Source organism: Microcaecilia unicolor, chromosome 4 (assembly GCF_901765095.1).
Source record: "Microcaecilia unicolor chromosome 4, aMicUni1.1, whole genome shotgun sequence".
NCBI classification, from domain to species: Eukaryota; Metazoa; Chordata; class Amphibia; order Gymnophiona; family Siphonopidae; genus Microcaecilia; species Microcaecilia unicolor.
In genome coordinates, this window is record NC_044034.1 from 298,678,026 (window position 1) to 298,698,272 (window position 20,247).

Here is a 20,247-nt window from a genome sequence, read left to right on the forward strand (position 1 = left end):
GCTGTTCCCCCGGGGGGAGGGGGATCAAAAGGAACAACTGATTTTTTTTTTTTTTTAACGAAATGAGTTAAAATGTTTTAATTGAAGCAGGTTGGGCAGGACTGCATTCTGCCTCCAATTCTGAAATGATGCAGGCGGAACTGGTTTTATTTCAACTACTTTTAAAGCTGTGGCTCCTCTTAGAGTTATGCCAACATTGCATATCTCTATTTCTCACAATACTTTCCTCTCAGCAATTAGTTATCACTGTAGCTTTTAGAACACAAAGGGCTGCACCAGAAAAGCAAGAAGCAGGATAGATTGCAATGGGTGTAAAATTTAAAGCTAAGAAGAACAGCTGCCCAATATGTCAGAGCTGCTAATAAAGCAAATAGAATGTTAGGATTATTTGAAAAGGGATGGAAAGCAAATCTGAGAATACTATTTCTCTGTATAGGCCCCTGGTGCAACAGCACCTTGAGTACTGTGTACGGTTCTGGTCGCCCCATCTCAAAAAGGATATAGTGCAACTAGAAAAAGATTCAGAGAAGTGCAACAAAAGTGATAAAGGGAGATAAGATTATGAGGAGAGATGAAAAGATTAGGGCTTTTCAGCTGATAGAAGAAGCGTACAAAAATCATTTAAAAGTGTTGTGGAATAAGTAAACAGGGAAACACACCAGAGGACACTCCATTTACCTAATGACCAGCAGACTGAAAAATTGTAGAAAGTTTCTCTCTCCTCCCCCACGCAGTGCACAGGGCTGCTGAGACACAGAGCTGGGTCATTGCCCCCCCCCCCCCCCCATTTGGGCCACCACTGCACCCAACCCTCCTACCTTCCTGCATCTGCTCCTCCCTCGATCTGTCACTCTCCTACTCCTGTGTGCTGGGTCCTGGGCTATCGCGTTAACGCAATCACCTGGGTCCCAACACACAGGAGCAGGAGAGAGGCAGACCCTGAGGAATTTTGCCTCTCCCCCCCTCCCCCCGGCAGCTGTGAACTTTATTGCCAATGGATGTGGTCAAGATTAACAGAGGTTTTCAAGAAAGGACTGGACAAGTTCCTAGAGGAATAGTCCATAAAAATTTATTAGCCAAGTAGACTTGGAAAGGTATTGCTCAACCTACAGCTTACCTATAACAAACCAGGTTTACTTTTTAGGATCTGCTGGGTACTTTTGACCTGGATTAGCCAATGTCAGACAGGATGCTGGACTCAATGGACCTTGGGCTGACTCAAGCTTGGTTTTTCTTACATTCTTAATAGCATCTCTATAGCACACAAAACACACATCTAAGATGCCTTAATTCAGAGTACCAAAACACCAAGGTGCTGCAATAATGTGATCTGGTTTGGGGTTAGGCACAGGATTCTTCTAGTCTAATCACCAATGCAGCTGGGTTCCTTTCTGTAATTCCAAAGTTGACTTCACAGAAACCCCCCAGCAGCAGCATGCTGAATAACCACTGTCATACAGAGTGGCAAGTCAGCACAAAGTGTAGAGAAAAGGGGGGGGGGGGGGGGAGGGTAACAGGCAGTTGACTTACAGCAAGAGAAGTATGAGGAAGCCAGGATGACCCTAAAAAGGGAAGCAAAAACAGCAATGGATGTAATAGAAAAAAAGGGATGTAAAAAAAAAAATATATAGAGTCATCTCCTACCTGAAACTAGATACATTAAAAAAAAAAACACAAAACAAAATGAAGCCTCTGCAAAGCACACTATTACCTAACTACAAGCAACTGACAAAAAAAAAAAAAAAAAAGTAAAATACAAGTGTGGATTCTTACCCAAATTATTCTACCTAAAATCAACTTCTATTTTTTCAAGAAACCAGTACACAACTGGATTCATTCACACTGATGCACTTCTTCACACTCAACACAGAGGAGTCTTCCTTCTTTGTTAATGTTTCTTAATAACCTTGATAAGGATAATTAACATTTTACATTTAAACACTTTCCTGAAGGCAAGGTGTTGAAAATTCCTTTGGTCATTAATGTGAAGTCTACAGTTAATTCTACCTCTTGTTGAGAAAAATGGTAACTTACTACATAGGTTAAAGCAGTTCAGGCACACTGCCATCTTTTAAGTTTACAAAAAGTATGGAAGTTTTCTACTGAAGTGAAACCATGACAACCTGGTGACATTCCAATCTCTCATGCATGGTACATGCTGCCCTCATTCTAAAAGTCTCATGTACTCCAAAACATGCAAAAATGCCAGACTTCATGTGTTTTGCCTTTTCATGTGAAGCCACTTTCACAGTTGTGCACTTTAAAATTATGCGTGTTTTACTGTATTTAAAATTTGCCATTATTGAGCTGCAAAATTTATGCAAAGCAGCTTATTAAAAATGACAAACCACAAAGACGGTATGAAAAAGGCTTCAGGGACCTATTTTTTGCAAGAAGAAAAATAACTACAGTAGCACCATTTAAAGAGCCATCGTGGTTGCCTTCATAGCCTCCCTCCCATTCCTAGTAATGTAGCAGTGTCCCTAACTCCATCCCTGACCCAGGGCATAAACAGTTAAGGAAGGGTCACCCTAGTCCCAAACCAGAACTATAATCCGATATATCATGATACTTATTAATGAGTGGATAGGCGGCTGCCATTTTGCCACAGTGTGTCACTAAACCAGGAGCAAATGGGGACTGCTTCCTATCCAATTATTCCTGGACCCCTTAAGTGAGTCATGGGTCAGTCTTCAGTTATTTATGAGGGGTGAAATCTAAAGGGGATGGGGTACCTCTAAATATTTCCAGAGCTGGAGTTTGCTAGACTACTAAGGACCAGAGGGGGATCCTAGGCGCCTACAAAGCAAGTCATAAGGGCTCTTTATAATTATGCAACTGCTGCACAAAAGGAGAACTTTTTTCAATGTTTTTGCATTTTGCCACAACCAAAAAATGCGCAAAATTAATCAGCTGTGGCAACGTGTAAAAAAAATTATGAAACCTAGCTATAAAATGCAAATGAGCCAAGATTTCTTTAGCATCAGAGCTTAAATGTGCAAAATTGGATATTAACCTGTGAATACTTTCACAGATTAGTCCATAATGACTTAAAATAAAACCTAGAGTATGTCAGCGTTCATTTCATGAGACTTGAAGGAGAAGGAAATACATTAAATGCAGCTTTCAATAGTTGTTGATATAATTGGTTCCTAAGAAACAGATCTCAAATCCAATGCACTCACAGGGATGGGTTCCCAAATTCAAGGTCATATTTATGATGACTTCTCTCATTTGAGAATATGGGAAAAACCCTTGATAAATCACGTCCATAGTGTCTAGAAGATATTCAAGACATATTTCTTGCTGCACTAAATTGGCCAAGCCACAAACTTTACCATGCATTTCTCTCAGCCAAACGTCACAGAAAGCCATTAATAGCCAACAAAACATCTCAACAGCTAAAAACTCTTAAATAAAAATAGAAAGGCTATGCAAAATTAACGAATTGCAAAAGTACTGAACTACTGTTGAGCAATGTAAACAGACAGCACTGAATGAAATATTGAAAAAAAAGCAATGCAAATAAACTTCAGAAATGTTATTTTAAAAAAATTATTTCTTTTTAAGTTCAATGGCTGCTGGTGAAAACACTGGATAATGGTGGAAGGTTGTAGCAGCAATGTCATAACAATTCCAAGAAAGACCTAAGCCCAGGTGGACACACAAAGCAGATATACAAAAAATACTTCTCATGCTTTGCTGTGCTGAGATTTTGTATCATGGTGGTAAATAGTTATACAGACTTTAGTACAGAAAGCAAAGTAATTAGGACTGACAATATCAAAGCAGTTTTGCTTCTCTACATCATGAGGAGCATAGGCTCCTTCAACTAGAAGGCAGATCAATACTTTGGACCACAGAACTGTGATTCACAAAAGCATGTTAAGTTGGAAGGGGTTACCTCTTGGACACCCCCGACCCTCACTCCTCTTGCTTTTCATGTTACCAGAATGAGGGCCAGTTATTTTTAATATGTATTTTTCCAGACTAAGAGGTAGCCAATCCAAGGCATGCCCTAGTCTATGGTTACAGTAATGGGCTGAGAACCAGCCCACTTCCCCCCTTGATACTTCTTATGACCTCAAGTACCCACTTACACTGCAAACTTTTGGGCAGAGTCTTACTATTCCCTGAATACCAATCATGCAAGCTGCCTTGAGTACTTGAATCTAAAATCTGAAGGCAGCTAATGCTCATCTTTCAAAATGTGAGCTGAGGCGGAGTTATTTTCCAGTATAGTGGGTATTTTTTGTCCCTAGAGGGCTTACAAGCTGTTTTATACAAGAAATAACAAAGTGTGAAAAGACTCCTCCAAAGTCACATGGAATTTCAGCAGGAGATAGATTTGAAAGTAGCTTTCCTGGTTCTCAGCCCACTGCTATAACCATCACGCTAAACATCCAAACATTATGATTAGTTATTTAAACAAACACTTGTTACTCTACTGAGTCTCAAAGAATGGCTGGGAGAATAAAAGGAGAGGTTACAGTAGAGTACATGCCTGGTTGTTTAGCATGTTTTTCCTTCACATATTTATTCTCCTCAGCAGCAACACATTTAAACATAGCTAGCCAAAAATGGTCTATGCAGAAATTATTTTACAGCTGCTTGGTGCTATCCAGGAGAAACGGGGATTAATAAATCTAAAAAGCCAAACTCCAAATCCTCTTCCTTTTAAAAGTTCTCCTCATCATATTATTTGCTAGTGGAAGAATAAGGAGCAGAGCCTTTTTTCCACCTTGAACTACTATAACAATTTCTGGCGCATCACATTTGCAGCCACCCAAATTCCTAAAGTACAAAGTGACAACATGATGCCTGTAGAAGCTAAGCAAGGAGGCCCGTGTACACCAGACAGCCACTCCATACAAAAACAAAAATGATAAAAGCTCTTTGGCAAGCAGGGTTCAAACCCTGCAGAGACAAGCAGACTGCCACTGGCTGCTGACCACCATGACATAAGAAAACGGGGGGAAAATAATTCAAGGATGTGCCAACCTAGCAGTTTTCCACAGTTGATAAAAAAAAAAAAAAAAAAAGATTCCACCATCACTTGTCTCCAAGACCAATTTTGCCCACAATATTTCAACTGTTTTCGAGATCTCAAATACACGTTTATGGCCTTTATCAGTGCTTGTGGGTTTTGATATAGGAGGTCTCCAAGCCTGGGCAAGGGATATTAGATTGTTTTTGATTGCCAGTCTGTGATAGTTAAAAGATCATCTTGCCCATTGTGCAGGTGAACAAAGAATTGCCCATTTATTCCTGCATGCAGATTCATCTGTCAACAGTACAGCAAGGCAAGGTTAGAGAGCAATGTCACCAAATACAACTGCTGCTAAAAATCCTTCCACTGCATTAAAACCAATAGGCACCACAAGCCAGGTGGCTCTTTGGGGGAGGAGGGGGAAGGGGGAAAATAGTCCTGACCTAAATCTTGCTTAAAAAGGTGACACTCAATTTAACAATGCAACTATTTTCAATATACCAGTGGGTAAGCATTCAACTATGGCACTCACCCAAAGGCTCAGTTAACTAGCCCCAGCATAAAGAAAACTGCAGCTCCAAAGTGCTTTTGGTGAGAAGTTCTACGGCACTTGTGTTTCTTCAGGTTGCCATCACTAATAGACATGTTATGATGAAAAGGAAACTCTCTCTCTGCAGTTGGTACATGAAGCAAGAAAAAAAAGTGTGTAAGCATGTCCTGAGGGGGCCGTGATCCTCCTGGGAGGATATTTATCTGTCTTTAGATCCAAGTTTCTCAATCAGCTCTTGAAGGGGTGCTAACTCACGCCGATCAATCAGGTTGAACTCCTACAATACATAAACACAAATTTTACTGAACCAAAAAGTGCTCCTTGTGGCATGTTATGAGAGATTAAATTTTTTGGGCGGGGGGCTGGGGGGAGAGATCTCCATACCTAGGACCAGTAATTACATTGAGATTTTGGAGGAAGGAAATTTTTTATCTTATGTTCTACAACACTATAATACACTGATGGCATTGGGTTGTTTTATTTTTGTAATGAGTTTATGGAAGTTTGAGACACAAATTCCAGTCCATTCTTTAAATACAAGATTTTCCTTATACAACTGCTATAAAAATCATCATCTTTACAGCAGTTCCCAATGTGCAGTGAAGGTATGAGAGGAAGGCAGAGATGTGGTGGCTTATATGTACCTGAACAAAGAAGATGAAGTGCTTGAAGGAGGTGTTCAGGTGGGCTTCCTCTTGGAGCTGCATCACAGAGTCAAAGTGCTGGTGGTAAATGTGGGCATAAACCCGGAAAAGGCGCTTCAGGATTGTCTTTGCCACAGACATGAAGTTCTTAGGAAAAGGAACCCCTAAAACACCAAGAGACAAATCAGTGTCTCCTGCAACCCAATCAGTCTTCAAATGCAGAAAGTTAATCTCTAGAAAGCATTGTAATTTCTGCCCTGGAGTGTTAATGTACTCCAATTCCTCATCAGTTACACAAGAAATGTTCACAGGCCTCAAACCATCCCAATCTACAGGAGTCAGTGACCCTGTAAACTAGTATCTGCTTACCTCTCCATAGAGTTATGTGAATAAAAAACATTTTCCCCTCCCAATTTCCCCTATTATTGCAGATATGTCACACCGAATGGTTTCTGATCGTTAAACAAAAAGAAATATTAGACATAGGGAACCTGAGTAAACACAACAATTTTTAAATTTAAATTTTTAAATTTAAGAAATTAAAAGTTATCCAACACCCATTTCACCCATGTGGAAAAGTAACTATACCTTTAATTAACCAACTGATCAATTTTAATTGATAATTAGATTCAGCTGATTGAACACAATCAGACTTGACTGCAGTCAGCTCTGTTGAATTTAAACCTAACTATATACTGAACCTTATCATGAGACTGAAATAGTCACCACAAAGTTATGATCAAACGAAATTCCAGAAGAGATGAAAAAAAAAGTTCTTGAAATATAATCAGTCTGAAAAGGGTTACAAAGCTATTTTAAAGCTCTGGATGTCCACCAACCAAAGCGAGAGACATTTCTCCAAATGCTGAAGACCTGGAAAAGTGGTGAATCTTCCCAGGAGTGGCAGCTCGTCAAAATTACTCCAAGAGCACAACAGCAACTCAACATTCCAGAACATCCAAACAAAAAACTGCAGGCCCCTTTAGCTAAGACCAGTGTTCATGTCTCCACAATAAGAAAGACTTGGCAAAAATGGAATTCATGGGAGAGTAGCAAGATGGAAACCATGCTGAGTGTAACATCAATGCTCATCTCACATTTGTATAAACACACCTGGATGATACCTCTTTTGGGATATGTTCTATGGACAGATAAATCAAAAGTAGCAACCTGTGTTGTTCGGTGCTCATTATGTCTGGCATAAAGCAAATACAGCATTCCACAGTAAGAACATCATACCAACAGTCAAACATGGTGTGGGGATGCTCTGCTGCCTCAGAAGCTGGAAAGCTTACCTGTACTGAAGGAACCATGAATTCTGCACTGTAGCAGAAAATTCTTAAGGAGAATGTCTTGTCATCTGTTCATGAGCTGAAGATGAATCTTAACTAGGTTATGCAGCAAGACAATGATCCAAAATACAAAAGAAAGTCTACATCTGAATGGCTGAGGAGAAACAGTAAAGTTTTGGATTGGCCTAGTCAAATCCTGACTTGAACCCAATAGAGATGCTGTGGCAGGACCTAAAACAAGCAATCCATGCACAAAAACCTATGAATGTGTCCATTAAAGCAATAATGCAAAGAATGGGCTAAGATTCCTCAACAGCGATGAGAAAGACATCAAATTATAGGAAGAATTTGGTTGCAATTTCTGCTAAAGGTTGTGTGACCAGTTATTAAGTTTAAGGGGCAATCACTTTACACACAGGCAATATGCATTGGCAAATTTGGTCCTTAAATAAAGTAAAAACTGTGTTGTGTGTTTACTCAGGTTCTCAGTATTACATTTTGTTTAAATATCATAATCCACTTTGTGCAACATGTATGCAATAAAGGGAAATCAGGAGTGTGTGTGTGTGGGGGAGGGTCCTTCAATGTTATCAACTAACCTCTAAGGCTCCCACCACTTCACTCAAAACATACAATTGGAAACACTATTAAAAAAACAAAAAAAACAAAAAGAACTTGAATTAGGTGGAAGAATTACTAAAGGAGTAATCACAGTATAATACAGAGATCACACTTCAGTTCTTGCACTTCAAAATCAAGGAAAAGTCCTTAACATCTATGAGCAGAAGAAAGGTGTTTACATTTTTTAAGCTTGTTTTAAATCCGTTCACAATTGCTCAATTGTGTGGACCATAATCAAATGCAAACTGTATATTAGCATTAGAGCCGTCTTTGGGAAGTGTGTATGTATTGGGAGGGGGGGAGGAGGGGGAAGGAGAATTTGAGATTGGGGGGGGGGGGGGTTCTATTGTTAGTGCCACCTTTGCAGGCAGGCTGGAAGTTGCAGAAGGGGAAGGAGAATTTGAGATTGGGGGGGGGGGGGGGGTTTCTATTGTTAGTGCCACCTTTGCAGGCAGGCTGGAAGTTGCACAAGGCAAGCAAATCTAGACACTGTCTCCCTTTCCTCACTCTACCTCGGACTCTCCTCTATCAATATCTGAGGAGGATTCCCCCCTCTAAATACGAGAGGCCTTGTTTCTGCTGATTCACCCAGGACCCCACAATTTTCTGCAGTCAAACCTGACAATATCGACAAGTTAATCTATTAGAGTTAAGATATCCACAACTCAATTAGAACATACAATACAGTGAATGCCTATATTTAATCAGATGCAGTCTGCCTTGAGGGCAGCTACTAAAATGATTAATGGTTCATCATTAAACACATTATAACAAATTTTAAAGATCTATACCTTGGAGCAGTTATTCCCAACCTAATCCTTAGGACATACCAAGCCAGTCTGTTTTTTGTTTGTTTTTTTTAAAGATATCCACAGTGAATATGTATTATGCCTAATAAATGAGCTTACATTAGTATGAATGCAGAGGGAAATACAGGTTTGATATTGTTCATGGTGAAAAATTTTGTATAAGATAGGATTTGTTGCATGCATATAATAAAATCATTTGTATTTTTTTTATTACAATATAATAGTGGTTACTGAATGGTGGAATAACAGCGAATATGTATGATAGATTTGCATGCATTGCCTCCATTATATACAAAACCGTCTCATGCATATTCATTGTGGACATCCTATAAACTTGACTAACTCAGTGTGTCCTAAGGACTTGGTTGAGAATCCCTGCCCTGGAGGAAAGAGGAATACACACAAATCTAAACTGTCAAAGTCCAAATCTTCTTCCTTTTAAAAAGTTCTCATTATATTTAATGTGCCAGTAGAGGAAAAGGAGCATAGTCTGTTCCTTCTTGAAATTCCTGGAGCTTCACATTTGTAGCCACACTAATTCCTAAAGCACAAAGTGATAGCAGTACCACCAAGATATACATTCAGAAGTGGTGAGCCTCCTTCAATTGAAGGGAAGCTCTGGACCTAGGATGAGGGTGTAAAGGGCGCAGATTCAACAGTAAAACACACAAGTTTATTTACAGAAAGGGCAATGGTAATGTGGAACAACCTCCTAAGCAAATGTGGTAGAAACAAGGACAATATCTAAATTTAAGAGACGAGTCCTGAAAATATAAGGGAGAAGAAAAGGTTGTACAGCAGTTGGTATAGGTGGGTGCACTAGTCAGTCAGGGCTTACCAAACATGCCCTGGACATAAGCAGTTATATATATATATATATATATATTCATTCATTGTAGATATTATGAAAACCAAGAATCAAATTTTGCATCCACTGAAGAATCAGTACATGCAGACTAATCTTCAAGATATCCAAATGAATATGCATGAGATCAAACTGCTTTTGGAGACCCCAGCACACATTTTGGAAGCCCTGAACTAGGATGTATGATCTATATCTAATTATTTCATGTGTTTTTATATATAAGATATCACATATATATAATGGTTCCAAATGTACCAATATGTTCAGAAGTAAATTCACAAGTCTAAGGGCAAAAGAAAGTGAGGTCAAAAGCTGCATATGCAGGGATCTGGAGTGCTTTCCAACATTGGCCCAACTGAATGGCCTCACACTTATCAAATTAAACCCAACTTCAACAAGGAAGGTGCCAGGACCATGTTCTACCTTGCCCTCTGAATTTGACTCCAAATTAGTTATCAGACAGATTGAAAAGTCCTGGTTAAAAAGCACTAAGAGGAAGATAAAGACATCAAAACTACAGGGTAAAATGATACCTGAAAAGGAAAAAAAAAAACCTGATAGCAGCTGAGACTTAAACTAAACACTCTGTGGCGATTATTACAGAGACATCTTACAGCAGCAAAAAATTATGCCTGAAATTAGAGACATCTCTAAGTACTTTATTTTTTAACAGAATAGAGTTCCTGTGCATTAGGCTCACAAAACAGTTAAGCTCTTAATCAATGAAACTCCAGAATTCATTGATCCAACAGCTTGGCATCCACACAGTCCAGATCTAAATTCAATTGATTACAAAATCTGGTGCTATATGCAAGAGAAAATTTACAGAACAAAAGTAACAGATATCTCAGACCTATGCCAACAAATATTGGATGCCTGGGACAAACCTGACCAGTGAGTAATTGATAAAGCTATCAGCCAGTGGCATCAAAGACTTTGTGAACATGTCAAGGTTGAAGGAGGACACTTTGAAGACAAATTATGAAGAAAAAAGAAACTATTATACTAAGTACATTTTCTTTGCAATTGTTTAAACATTTAGTATGGCCTTTTGAAAATAGGTCATACTAAATACTTTGAAACTACGTAAGAGGTTCCATTTTTTCCAGACATCGTGTACATATTAAAAAGTTAAAGTATCCACTGTAGGGTTAGTCACCAAGGTACTAAACTGGATTTGCCAGCATTTAATCTTTCCGGTGGAGTGCATTGGGAGATGGAAAGCAGACAAGCAGCTCATGGAGAGATGTGGGGCCCATATGCAAAAATTCACTGTGTGGCCTTATTTGCATAAAATCAGTTTGGCTGAAAAACAGGGCCATATGTCAAAACTGTGGCTCAATGGTGGGGCCATCCTGAATTCAGACACATGCAAGAGGTAAAATGAAGGTCCTCATGCTTAAGTTCTTTTGCCACATGTTTATAATGTTCTTTATATCTCTGGGACTGGTATCAATATGTGATTTTTCCAAGATCCAACATTTTTCTGAATTTGCAATGTGTCTATACTTGTAGGACCAATGAGATAATAAAATGGAGCCCATAAGTTAATAGTTCTTGAAGGAAGAAGTTTTTCAGGGGAGGACCAGCAGTCTGCTTCTTTGGGCTACCAGAAGAAATGAGCACCGATGGGATCTTGTGCTAGCCTTTGCTTGCAACTACCTGGGCACTTTTTTCCTTTGTCTTATATCATCTCCCACTTTACTTTAGTCCAATCATTGCAGCAACAGACCAGAACATTGCAATCATGGGCTCTCCTGATGGAATTTTAATGAAGCAAGGTATGGTTTTATAATTACAGTGTGATAGTTCACGCTTGCTTTTGTTGTTATTTGCTTTTAGAGTCAGACACAATTGATCTTCCAGCATGTGGACACAAAACATGCTGGAACGAGTGCATTTTTCACTCTTTCCATTTGCACAAGGGATTTTTCTATTGTAAATGTTATTCTGTGCTTATTGTAATTGTACTTACCAATCTTTGATGGAAACAGAGTTTCATCATCGAGCTGATCCTGGACCCATGTCATCAAATAATCAATGTACTTTGGGGCAGAGCATTTAATTGGCTTCTTTATGTTTGTGCCATCAGCCCAGTGATATTCATACCTATAAAAATAATTTTATAAAAGATTCATAGTGAACACATTTCTACATCAGGGGTATGCATACACTGCATAACAAAGCCTACTCTCCTCCCCAAAAGAGATAAGGCAAAAACCGAATCAGAATATGAGAAAAGATGGAAAAGAACAAAAAGACACCAGCAGTGGAGAAATGGAGGCAAAACTGGAGCTTAAGGTCTGTGATAATAAAACTGTTAAATACCTACAAACCTGAGAAGTTCCGAGAGAAGAGGACATCTCTGTGGGTTATGTGACATTATTTTATTCTGAGCTTGGTAATTTAAAGACTAGGGTTTAAAAGAGGAATTGTAGGATATTGATAAACAGAATTTTTAAATAAAAAAAGCAAGCAAACTATGTTACTAGCTAGTCTCCATACCCTTTTTCCCCACAGCATTAACAGATAGTCTCTAGAAGACACAGAAGGGACCAGTTCTGTCCTCATTCCCACCCACCCCTAGCTCAACCCTTCATTTACAGTCAATTATTCTAATTAAAAAGACACCAAGAGGGGAATTTTCAATTTTCATTAGAGTCTGAATTACATTTAAATTAGTTTCTAAGAAGCAAACCCTAAATAAATTACAAATTACAACAGTCAAAACAATCACTATATTCATCTGATATCCCTAGTACCTTAAGAAGTTTTAATTAAACAACTCTATAATACTAAGATGAAGTCAGTAGTCCAGCAGTGAGAGGGGTGCTATCCAGTCTTTTGCATTGTGTCACATGTATGATTATCTCCCAGAAAGACTAAGGAGGCTAGGGCTTTTCAGCTTGGAGAAGAGACGGCTGAGGGGAGACATGATAGAGGTATATAAAATAATGAGTGGAGTGGAACAGGTGGATGTGAAGCGTCTGTTCACGCTTTCCAAAAATACTAGGACTAGGGGGCATGCGATTAAACTACAGTGTAGTAAATTTAAAACAAATCGGAGAAATTTTTCTTCACCCAACGTGTAATTAAACTCTGGAATTCATTGCCGGAAAATGTGGTGAAGGCGGTTAGCTTGGCAGAGTTTAAAAAGGGGTTGGACGGTTTCCTAAAGGACAAGTCCATAAACCGCTACTAAACGGACTTGGAAAAATCCAAAATCCCAGGAATAACATGTATAGAATGTTTGTACGTTTGGGAAGCTTGCCAGGTGCCCTTGGCCTGGATTGGCCGCTGTCGTGGACAAGATGCTGGGCTCGATGGACCCTTGGTCTTTTCCCAGTATGGCATTACTTATGTACTTATGTAATGAGCATGAATTTGCGCAAGGGCTTGCTTGCCCAATGCCACGTAGGCCGAAGTGATGGCCTCGGAAGCCATATGACCCTACTTACTGCCTCCAAAAAGGACGAAGAGATGGTCAGAAAGACTAAATTCATTCGTCACCTCCAAATACCTGAGAAGAGCCCATCTCATGTTGAGGCAGCGAAGAGCCCGGAATTGCTCGGGGTAATCTTCCCAGCAAAAAGTCGGCAAATGCAGAGACTGTTCCAAATGGAAACAAGAAACCACCTTGGGCAAAAACGAAGGAACTGTCCTAATCGATACCCCTGCCTCCGTAAAATGCAGGAAGGGGGTCTCTGCAAGAAAGAGCTTGCAACTCTGAAATTCTCAGAGCCGAAGTAATGGCTACTAGGAAAATTGCCTTCAAGGTAAGATCCCTAACCATAATCCCCGATAAAGGTTCAAAAGGAGGACACTGAAGCACTTTGAGAACTAGATTAAAAGGTTCCAGGATGGCAGAACTGGCACATGCGGAGGACGGAACCGATATATGCCCCTCAAAAAACGAACACATCCGGGTGGGAGGCAATCGACGCCCCCTGAAGCTGGCCTCTAAAGAATGCCAGAGCTGCCACCTGCACCTTAAGAGAACTCAACGAGAGTGATTTCCGTACACCCTCCTGAAAAAATGCGATGATAACCGATACCAAAGCCGAAGACAATCCCGAACTCGCACACCACGAATCAAAGGTACGCCACACCCTAGCATAAGCTATCGAAGTGGATCTTTTCCGAGCCTGAAGCATCATAGCGATAACCGCGTCCAGATACCCTTTCCTTCTCAACTTCGCCCTTTCAAGGGCCAGGCCGTAAGACCAAAGGGGTAGGGATCCTCCATCATGACTGGTCCTTGCAGCAAGAGACCGTCCTGCGCCTGGAGAGGACGATCAAACAGGAGCCCAACCATATCCGCGTACCAGGGACATCTGGGCCAATCCGGGGCCACCAGGATCACTTGACCATGATGACTGGCAATGCAAGTCAGTAACCCGCCCACCATAGGCCACGGGGGAAAGGCATAGAGCAGGCCCCTGGGCCAAGGTTGTAGAAGAGCATCTATGCCTTCCGAGCCCAGCTCTCTTCCCCTGCTGAAGAAATGTGGAACCTTCGCTTTGAATGCGGTGGCTATTAAGTTCATCACCAGCATCCCCCAACGGGCAGCTATCTGATCAAAGGCCAGAGGGGAGAGTGTCCACTCCCCCAGCTCCAACTGGTGGCAACTGAGAAAGTCCGCTTGCACATTCTATGACCCTACTATATGAGCCGCTGTCAAGAGAGAGAGAGGGTCACCTCGCACCTAGTGGTGTACTCCTGGTGCCCCCTTGACGGTTCACGTAGGCTGCCGCCATTGCACTGTCCGAGAGAACTCGAACTGGGCAACAACAGAGAAGAGACAGAAACTCCCGAAGGGCCAGACGAATCACACACAACTCCAAGTGGTTGATGGACCAAGACGCCTCCGTCGAGGTCCAAATGCCCTGGGCCGTCTGTTGGAGGCAATGAGCCCCCTAACCAGACAGCGACGCATCCGTGGTCACGATCTTCCATTCTGGGATTTGCAGAGGAATGCCCGACACCAGATTCTTTTAAATGAACCACCAGTGCATGATTGTGTGCAGACGGGTCGAACATGGCACCCGAACTGCGTAATCCTCTGAGAGAGGAGACCAATGGCTCAGAAGGTGCCACTGCAGGGGGCACATGTGAGCTCTGACCCACTTTATGACGTCCAAGGTGGAGGCCATGGAACCCAGAACTTTTACATAGTCCCAAGCCCGTGGGTTCAGAGTTTGGAACAGAGCTCGCAACTGACCCTGCAACCGCTGTGCTCGAGCTGAAGGAAGATAAACTATCCCTGTTCGGGTATCGAAGCACACTCCCAAGTATTCCAGCGTCTGGGAGGGCGTAAGGCTGCACTTTGGGAAGTTGATCACCCAACCAAGCAAATGAAGTAACCCGACCACTCTGTCAGTTGCCCATCGACTCTCCTTGAAAGACGCCCACAAAAGCCAGTCGTCTAGATAAGGATGGACTTGAATCCCTTCCTTTCTGAGGTAGGCTGCCACTACAACAAGGACCTTGGAAAAAGTCCGAGGTGCTGTGGCTAGGCCGAAGGGCATCGCTTTGAATTGAAAATGATGACCGAGCACTGCAAAGCGAAGAAAACGCCTGTGAGAAGGCCAAATTGGAATGTGTAAGTAGGCCTCTTTGGGATCGAGAGACATCAAAAAACTCCCCTGGCTGTACCGCTGCGATCACTGAGCGGAGGGTTTCCATGCAGAAATGCCGAACCCGTAAGGATCTGTTGACACACTTGAGATCTAGGATGGGTCGCCAAGAACCGCCCTTTTTTGGCACCACAAAATAAATGGAGTATTGACCGCACCCTCTTTCTGCTAGGGGTACAGGCTGGATGGCTCCCAGTTGTTGTAAGTTGAGGAGGGTGTGACGAACTGCCCGCACCTTGGCGGGAGATTTGCAAGGAGATTCCAGAAACGAGTCTACTATCAGACAAGCCAATTCCAATTTGTAGCCGTCTCTGATAACCTCCAAGACCCATCTGTCGGATGTTACCCTGGTCCACTCCACCAGGAATAGGAACAGCCTGCCCCCAATAACCGGCTGGAGATGGACCAGGGCCCCATCATTGGGTGGACCTGGCTGCAGGCTGGTTTCTGTTACCGGAAAGGAAGGCCCGCCTGTCACCTTGAAAGGGCTGAGGTCTCTGAGAAGACCTTGCTCTCTAAAAAGAGGCAGGCCCCGCGACCTGGACGGTAACGACGTGTACCCTAAACTTAGGTCTAGGTCCCACCGGTCGCACAAATTTGGACCCATCCTCCGGGAGGAGCTGGCCCTTAGAGTCACTGAGGTTCTTCACAATCTTTTCTAGGTCTGTCCCAAAAAAAAGCTTTCCCCTAAAAGGAAGCCTTTCCAGCCTGACTTAGAAGCCACATCTGCAGCCCAATGTCACAACCACAGCCAGCAGACGCGTGATGACCGCTAGGGAAACCTCCTTCGCCGAAGCCCTCAAAAGATCATAAAGAAGATCCGCAAGGAAGGCTAAACCAGACACTAAGGCCGGTAAAACAGCCTCGAGGTCCTCCGGAGAGGCGGCTTTGTGTACCCACGATAAGCATGCCCGCACCGCATAGGAGCCACAAACTGAAGCTTGCAGGGAAAGGGCCGCTACTTCAAAGGACAGCTTCAAGCAAGTCTCCAACTTACGATCCTGAGGGTCCTTGACCACCGTGCCACTCTCCACAGGGAGAGTGGTTTTCTTAGTGACCGCTGTGATTAAGTGTACTGCGCTGCGTACGTCTAGTAGCGCTATAGAAATGATAAATAGTAATAGTAGTAGTAATTAATCCACCGTAGGAACCTTCAGCAAGTCTAAATCAGCAGCAGGCAGTGCGCGTAAAGATGCAACATAGCTCTAGCAACCTTAAGCCCACTGTCCGGCGTATCCCACTGTACTGAAATAAGGATTTTCATGGCCTCACGCACATGAAAGGAATGAGGTGGTCATTTGGTGCCAGACATAATAGAGGGCACCGTATCTGTTCCCCCTGATGATTCAGGGGGTGAAATGGCCAAAACCTCAAAAGCCCTAATAATCAGGGAGGGAAGCTCTTCCCTACAAAAAAAGGCAGGCAGCCGTCGGGTCATCCTCCTCCTCAGAAGGCAGGGTGACCTCATCTGCCATATCCAATGATTCTGAGGGACAGCCCGGAGACAAAACTGGGTCATCTTTGCCAGATAGCTCCTCGGGATCCGAAATCTCCACCCAGGGACGTTTTGGCAGGAAAAACTGAGAGGATGCAGCAACCGAAGTTTGCTGAGGAAGAGATGGGGCTACCTGAAGAGAAGCTCCCGACTTCTTCAGCAGAAAGGCATTGTGCATTAATAAAACAAAATTCAGGGAAAAAGGAACTGAAAGGGACTCCCCTGCTCCCTCTAAATTACTTTCCTCCATCGGAGCCTGTGCCACAAGCACGCTGTGCCTCCTGTCTGTCAACTGCCACGTGTGGAGCTGGTCGCGCCTGAGAGGAAAAAATGGTGCCTGTTGACGTGCACTGCACTAACTGCCCCGAGGAAACCGCCAAAACTATCCCCTGCCCTTCCGACTCCCCGGACGCCTGAGGGGAACCCCCGTCGTGCTGAACACCCGCTATGGGCTGACAGCGGCACGACTCACACTCCCCCGACGCTGCTCTCCGGCCCCCACACCGGGAGCAGCACTTAGCCGCCTCAGAAGACACTGACATGCTCTACAAACGCCTGCCCCTCAAACAGACTCGGCAGCCCATCTAGTTCCTCCATATGATTAAACAAAAGCAAAGTCTCTTAAAGAGATGCTTACCTTTTTTTTTTTTTTTTTTTTTTAACTCAGGAGAGAAAGACTACACCCGATCAGGCCCACAGCCCCGGGCGACGGAGGAAAGGTAGGGGGAGACCGGAAGGGACCCGGCACCACCAGAAGCTACAAACAGCCACTCAACCCCTGTCTGTGCTAAACTAGGCCCAAAGGACACCAGTAGCCAGATCAAACCAGAGCTACACAGAGATGTCCCTCCATCTGCTAGATAGAGAGAATAATGAGGTTTACTTGGCTGCACAGGTCCACATAAAGCAAACCTCGGAGGTTCTCTCTATCTCCACCTGCTGATAGAGGGACACAACCCACAAGTCTCTGGATTGATCTGTGGGACACTGTTAGTAATATTTAATTTATCTTTACAAAATACCTCATGGAAGACTCCAGAAGAAATTGGAGAGTCACGGGATAGGAGGTAGTGTCCTATTGTGGATTAAAAACTGGTTAAAAGATAGAAAACAGAGAGTAGGGTTAAATGGTCAGTATTCTCAATGGAGAAGGATAGATTTTGGAGTTCCCCAGGGGTCTGTGCTGGGACCGCTGCTTTTTAACATATTTATAAATGATCCAGAGATGGGAGTAGTTAGTGAGGTAATTAAATTTGCTGACAACATAAAGTTATTCAAAGTTGTTAAATTGCGAGAGAATTGTAAAAAGTTATGAGTCTGGGAGTCTAAATGGCAGATGACGTTTAATGTGAGCAAGTGCAAAGTGATGCATGTGGGAAAGAGGAACCCAAATTATAGCTACGTCATGCAAAGTTTCACATTAGGAGTCACTGACCAAGAAAGGGATCTAGGTGTCGTCGTTGATACATTGAAACCTTCTGCTCAGTGTGCTGTTGCGGCTAAGAAAGCAAATAGAATGTTAGGTATTATTAGGAAAGGAATGGAAAACAAAAATGAGGACATTATAATGCCTTTGTACTGCTCCATGGTGCGACCGCACCTCGAATATTGTGTTCAATTCTGGTCGCCGCATCTCAAAAAAGATATAGTGGGATTAGAAAAGGTGCAGAGAAGGGCGACGAAAATGATAAAGGGGATGAGATGACTTCCCTATGAGGAAAGGCTAAAGCGGCTAGGGCTTTTCAGCTTGGAGAAAAGACAGCTGAGGGGAGATATGATAGAGGTCAATAAAATAATGAGTGGAGTTGAATGGGTAGACATGAAGCATCTGTTTATGCTTTCCAAAATTACTAGGACTAGGGGGCATGCGATGAAGCTACAATGCAGTAAATTTAAAACGAATTGGAGAACACTTTTCTACACTCAACGTGAAATTAAACTCTAGAATTCGTTGCCAGAGAATGTGGTAAAGGCGGTTAGTTTAGCGGAGTTTAAAAAAGGTTTGGACGGCTTCCTAAAGGAAAAGTCCATAGACCATTATTAAATTGGACTTGGGGAAAATCCACTATTTCTGGGATAAGCAGTATAAAATGTTTTGTACTTTTTTGGGATCTTGCCAGGTATTTGTGACCTGGATTGGCCACTGTTGGAAACAGGATGCTGGGCTTGATGGACCTTTGGTCTGTCCCAGTATGGCAATTCTTATGTACTTACGTAAGGTATAAATACCTCAACATGAGCCGTGTTTCAGCCATAAGGCCTGTTTCAGGAGTCACTACCAGAAAAATACACAAAGGTCTAATCCTTTGTAATGACAATGAATAACTGTACAAATATCACTCATCTAAATTTACTGCCTCCGAAAAGTGCTGCAAAGCAGCTCAATCATCAAGCAGTGTCTTTTTAAGTAGAACTGTCTTGATAAGGTACTGGTGGATTCACAAAACATGTTATTTCAAGAAGCTGTATCCCCTATACATTGCAGATTGTAAATATACAGTACATCAGGCAAGAGCCTGGCAGAGGTAGGAAAGGATTATTGTTTTCCATGGTTTAACAAAATGGAGTACTTGTTAATCAGAGAAAAATGGTTTGGGGTAGGAACAGAGGGCAGTAAAGATTGCACCATCTTCAGCTCCTCTGAAACCCTTGCCCAGTTTGTTTGAGTCTCTAATTTTCTTTATCATTTCTGCGTCCGTCTGTTCATCCTGGCCAGGCGGATGGTAGTACACTCCTATCACTATCCTTTTCCCCTTTACACATGGAATTTCAATCCACAGGGATTCCAAGATGTTTTGTTTCCTGCAGAATTTTCAATCTATTTGATTCAAGGCTCTCCTTAATATACAATGCTACCCCTCCACCAATTCGATCCACCCTATCCCTATGATATAATTTGTACCCCAGAATGACAGTGTCCCACTGGTTATCCTCTTTCCATCAGATCTCAGAGATGCCTATTATATCTAATTTTTCATTTAGTACAATATATTCTAACTCTCCCATCTTATTTCTTAGACTTCTGGAATTTGCATATAGCCATTTCAAAGTATGTTTGTTGTTCCTATTTACATCATGCTCAGTACTTGACAGTATTAATTTGCAATCTTTTGTCTTTTATTTTTATTTAAGGACACCTGGAGGCATATTTTCAAAGCACTTAGCCTTCCAAAGTTCCATAGGTTTCTATGGAACTTTGGAAGGCTTTGAAAATGAGCCCCCCTGATCAACTATGGTCTCTTTTGCAACCTCACTATCAGGATACCTTATCTTCCCTGTTTTGGTGATATCTTTGAAAGATACCTTATCCCGAACCATGCGCTTTTGAGCAACTATCGGCCTCCC

The 20,247-nt window shown here is 42.3% G+C and overlaps 1 protein-coding gene across 2 annotated transcripts in view; it reads right to left on the bottom strand.

Moving 5' to 3' along the window:
- Nucleotides 1-825: 825 nt before the first annotated feature.
- MOB1A (MOB kinase activator 1A) overlaps nucleotides 826-20,247 on the bottom strand; it is a 28,471-nt gene continuing 9,049 nt past the window's right edge. The window contains exons 4-7 of one of the 2 annotated variants that reach the window (XR_003941983.1): nucleotides 11,747-11,880; nucleotides 6,185-6,348; nucleotides 5,523-5,817; nucleotides 826-1,562 (exon numbers count right to left, since the gene is read on the bottom strand). Coding sequence is in view for 1 of the 2 variants with exons in the window: in XM_030201794.1 (XP_030057654.1) it covers nucleotides 5,740-5,817; nucleotides 6,185-6,348; nucleotides 11,747-11,880 (376 nt within the window). In the remaining variant the exon portion in view is untranslated. Of the gene's footprint in view, nucleotides 5,818-6,184; nucleotides 6,349-11,746; nucleotides 11,881-20,247 lie in introns of both variants that reach the window. The other variant, XM_030201794.1, reaches the window with a different exon arrangement.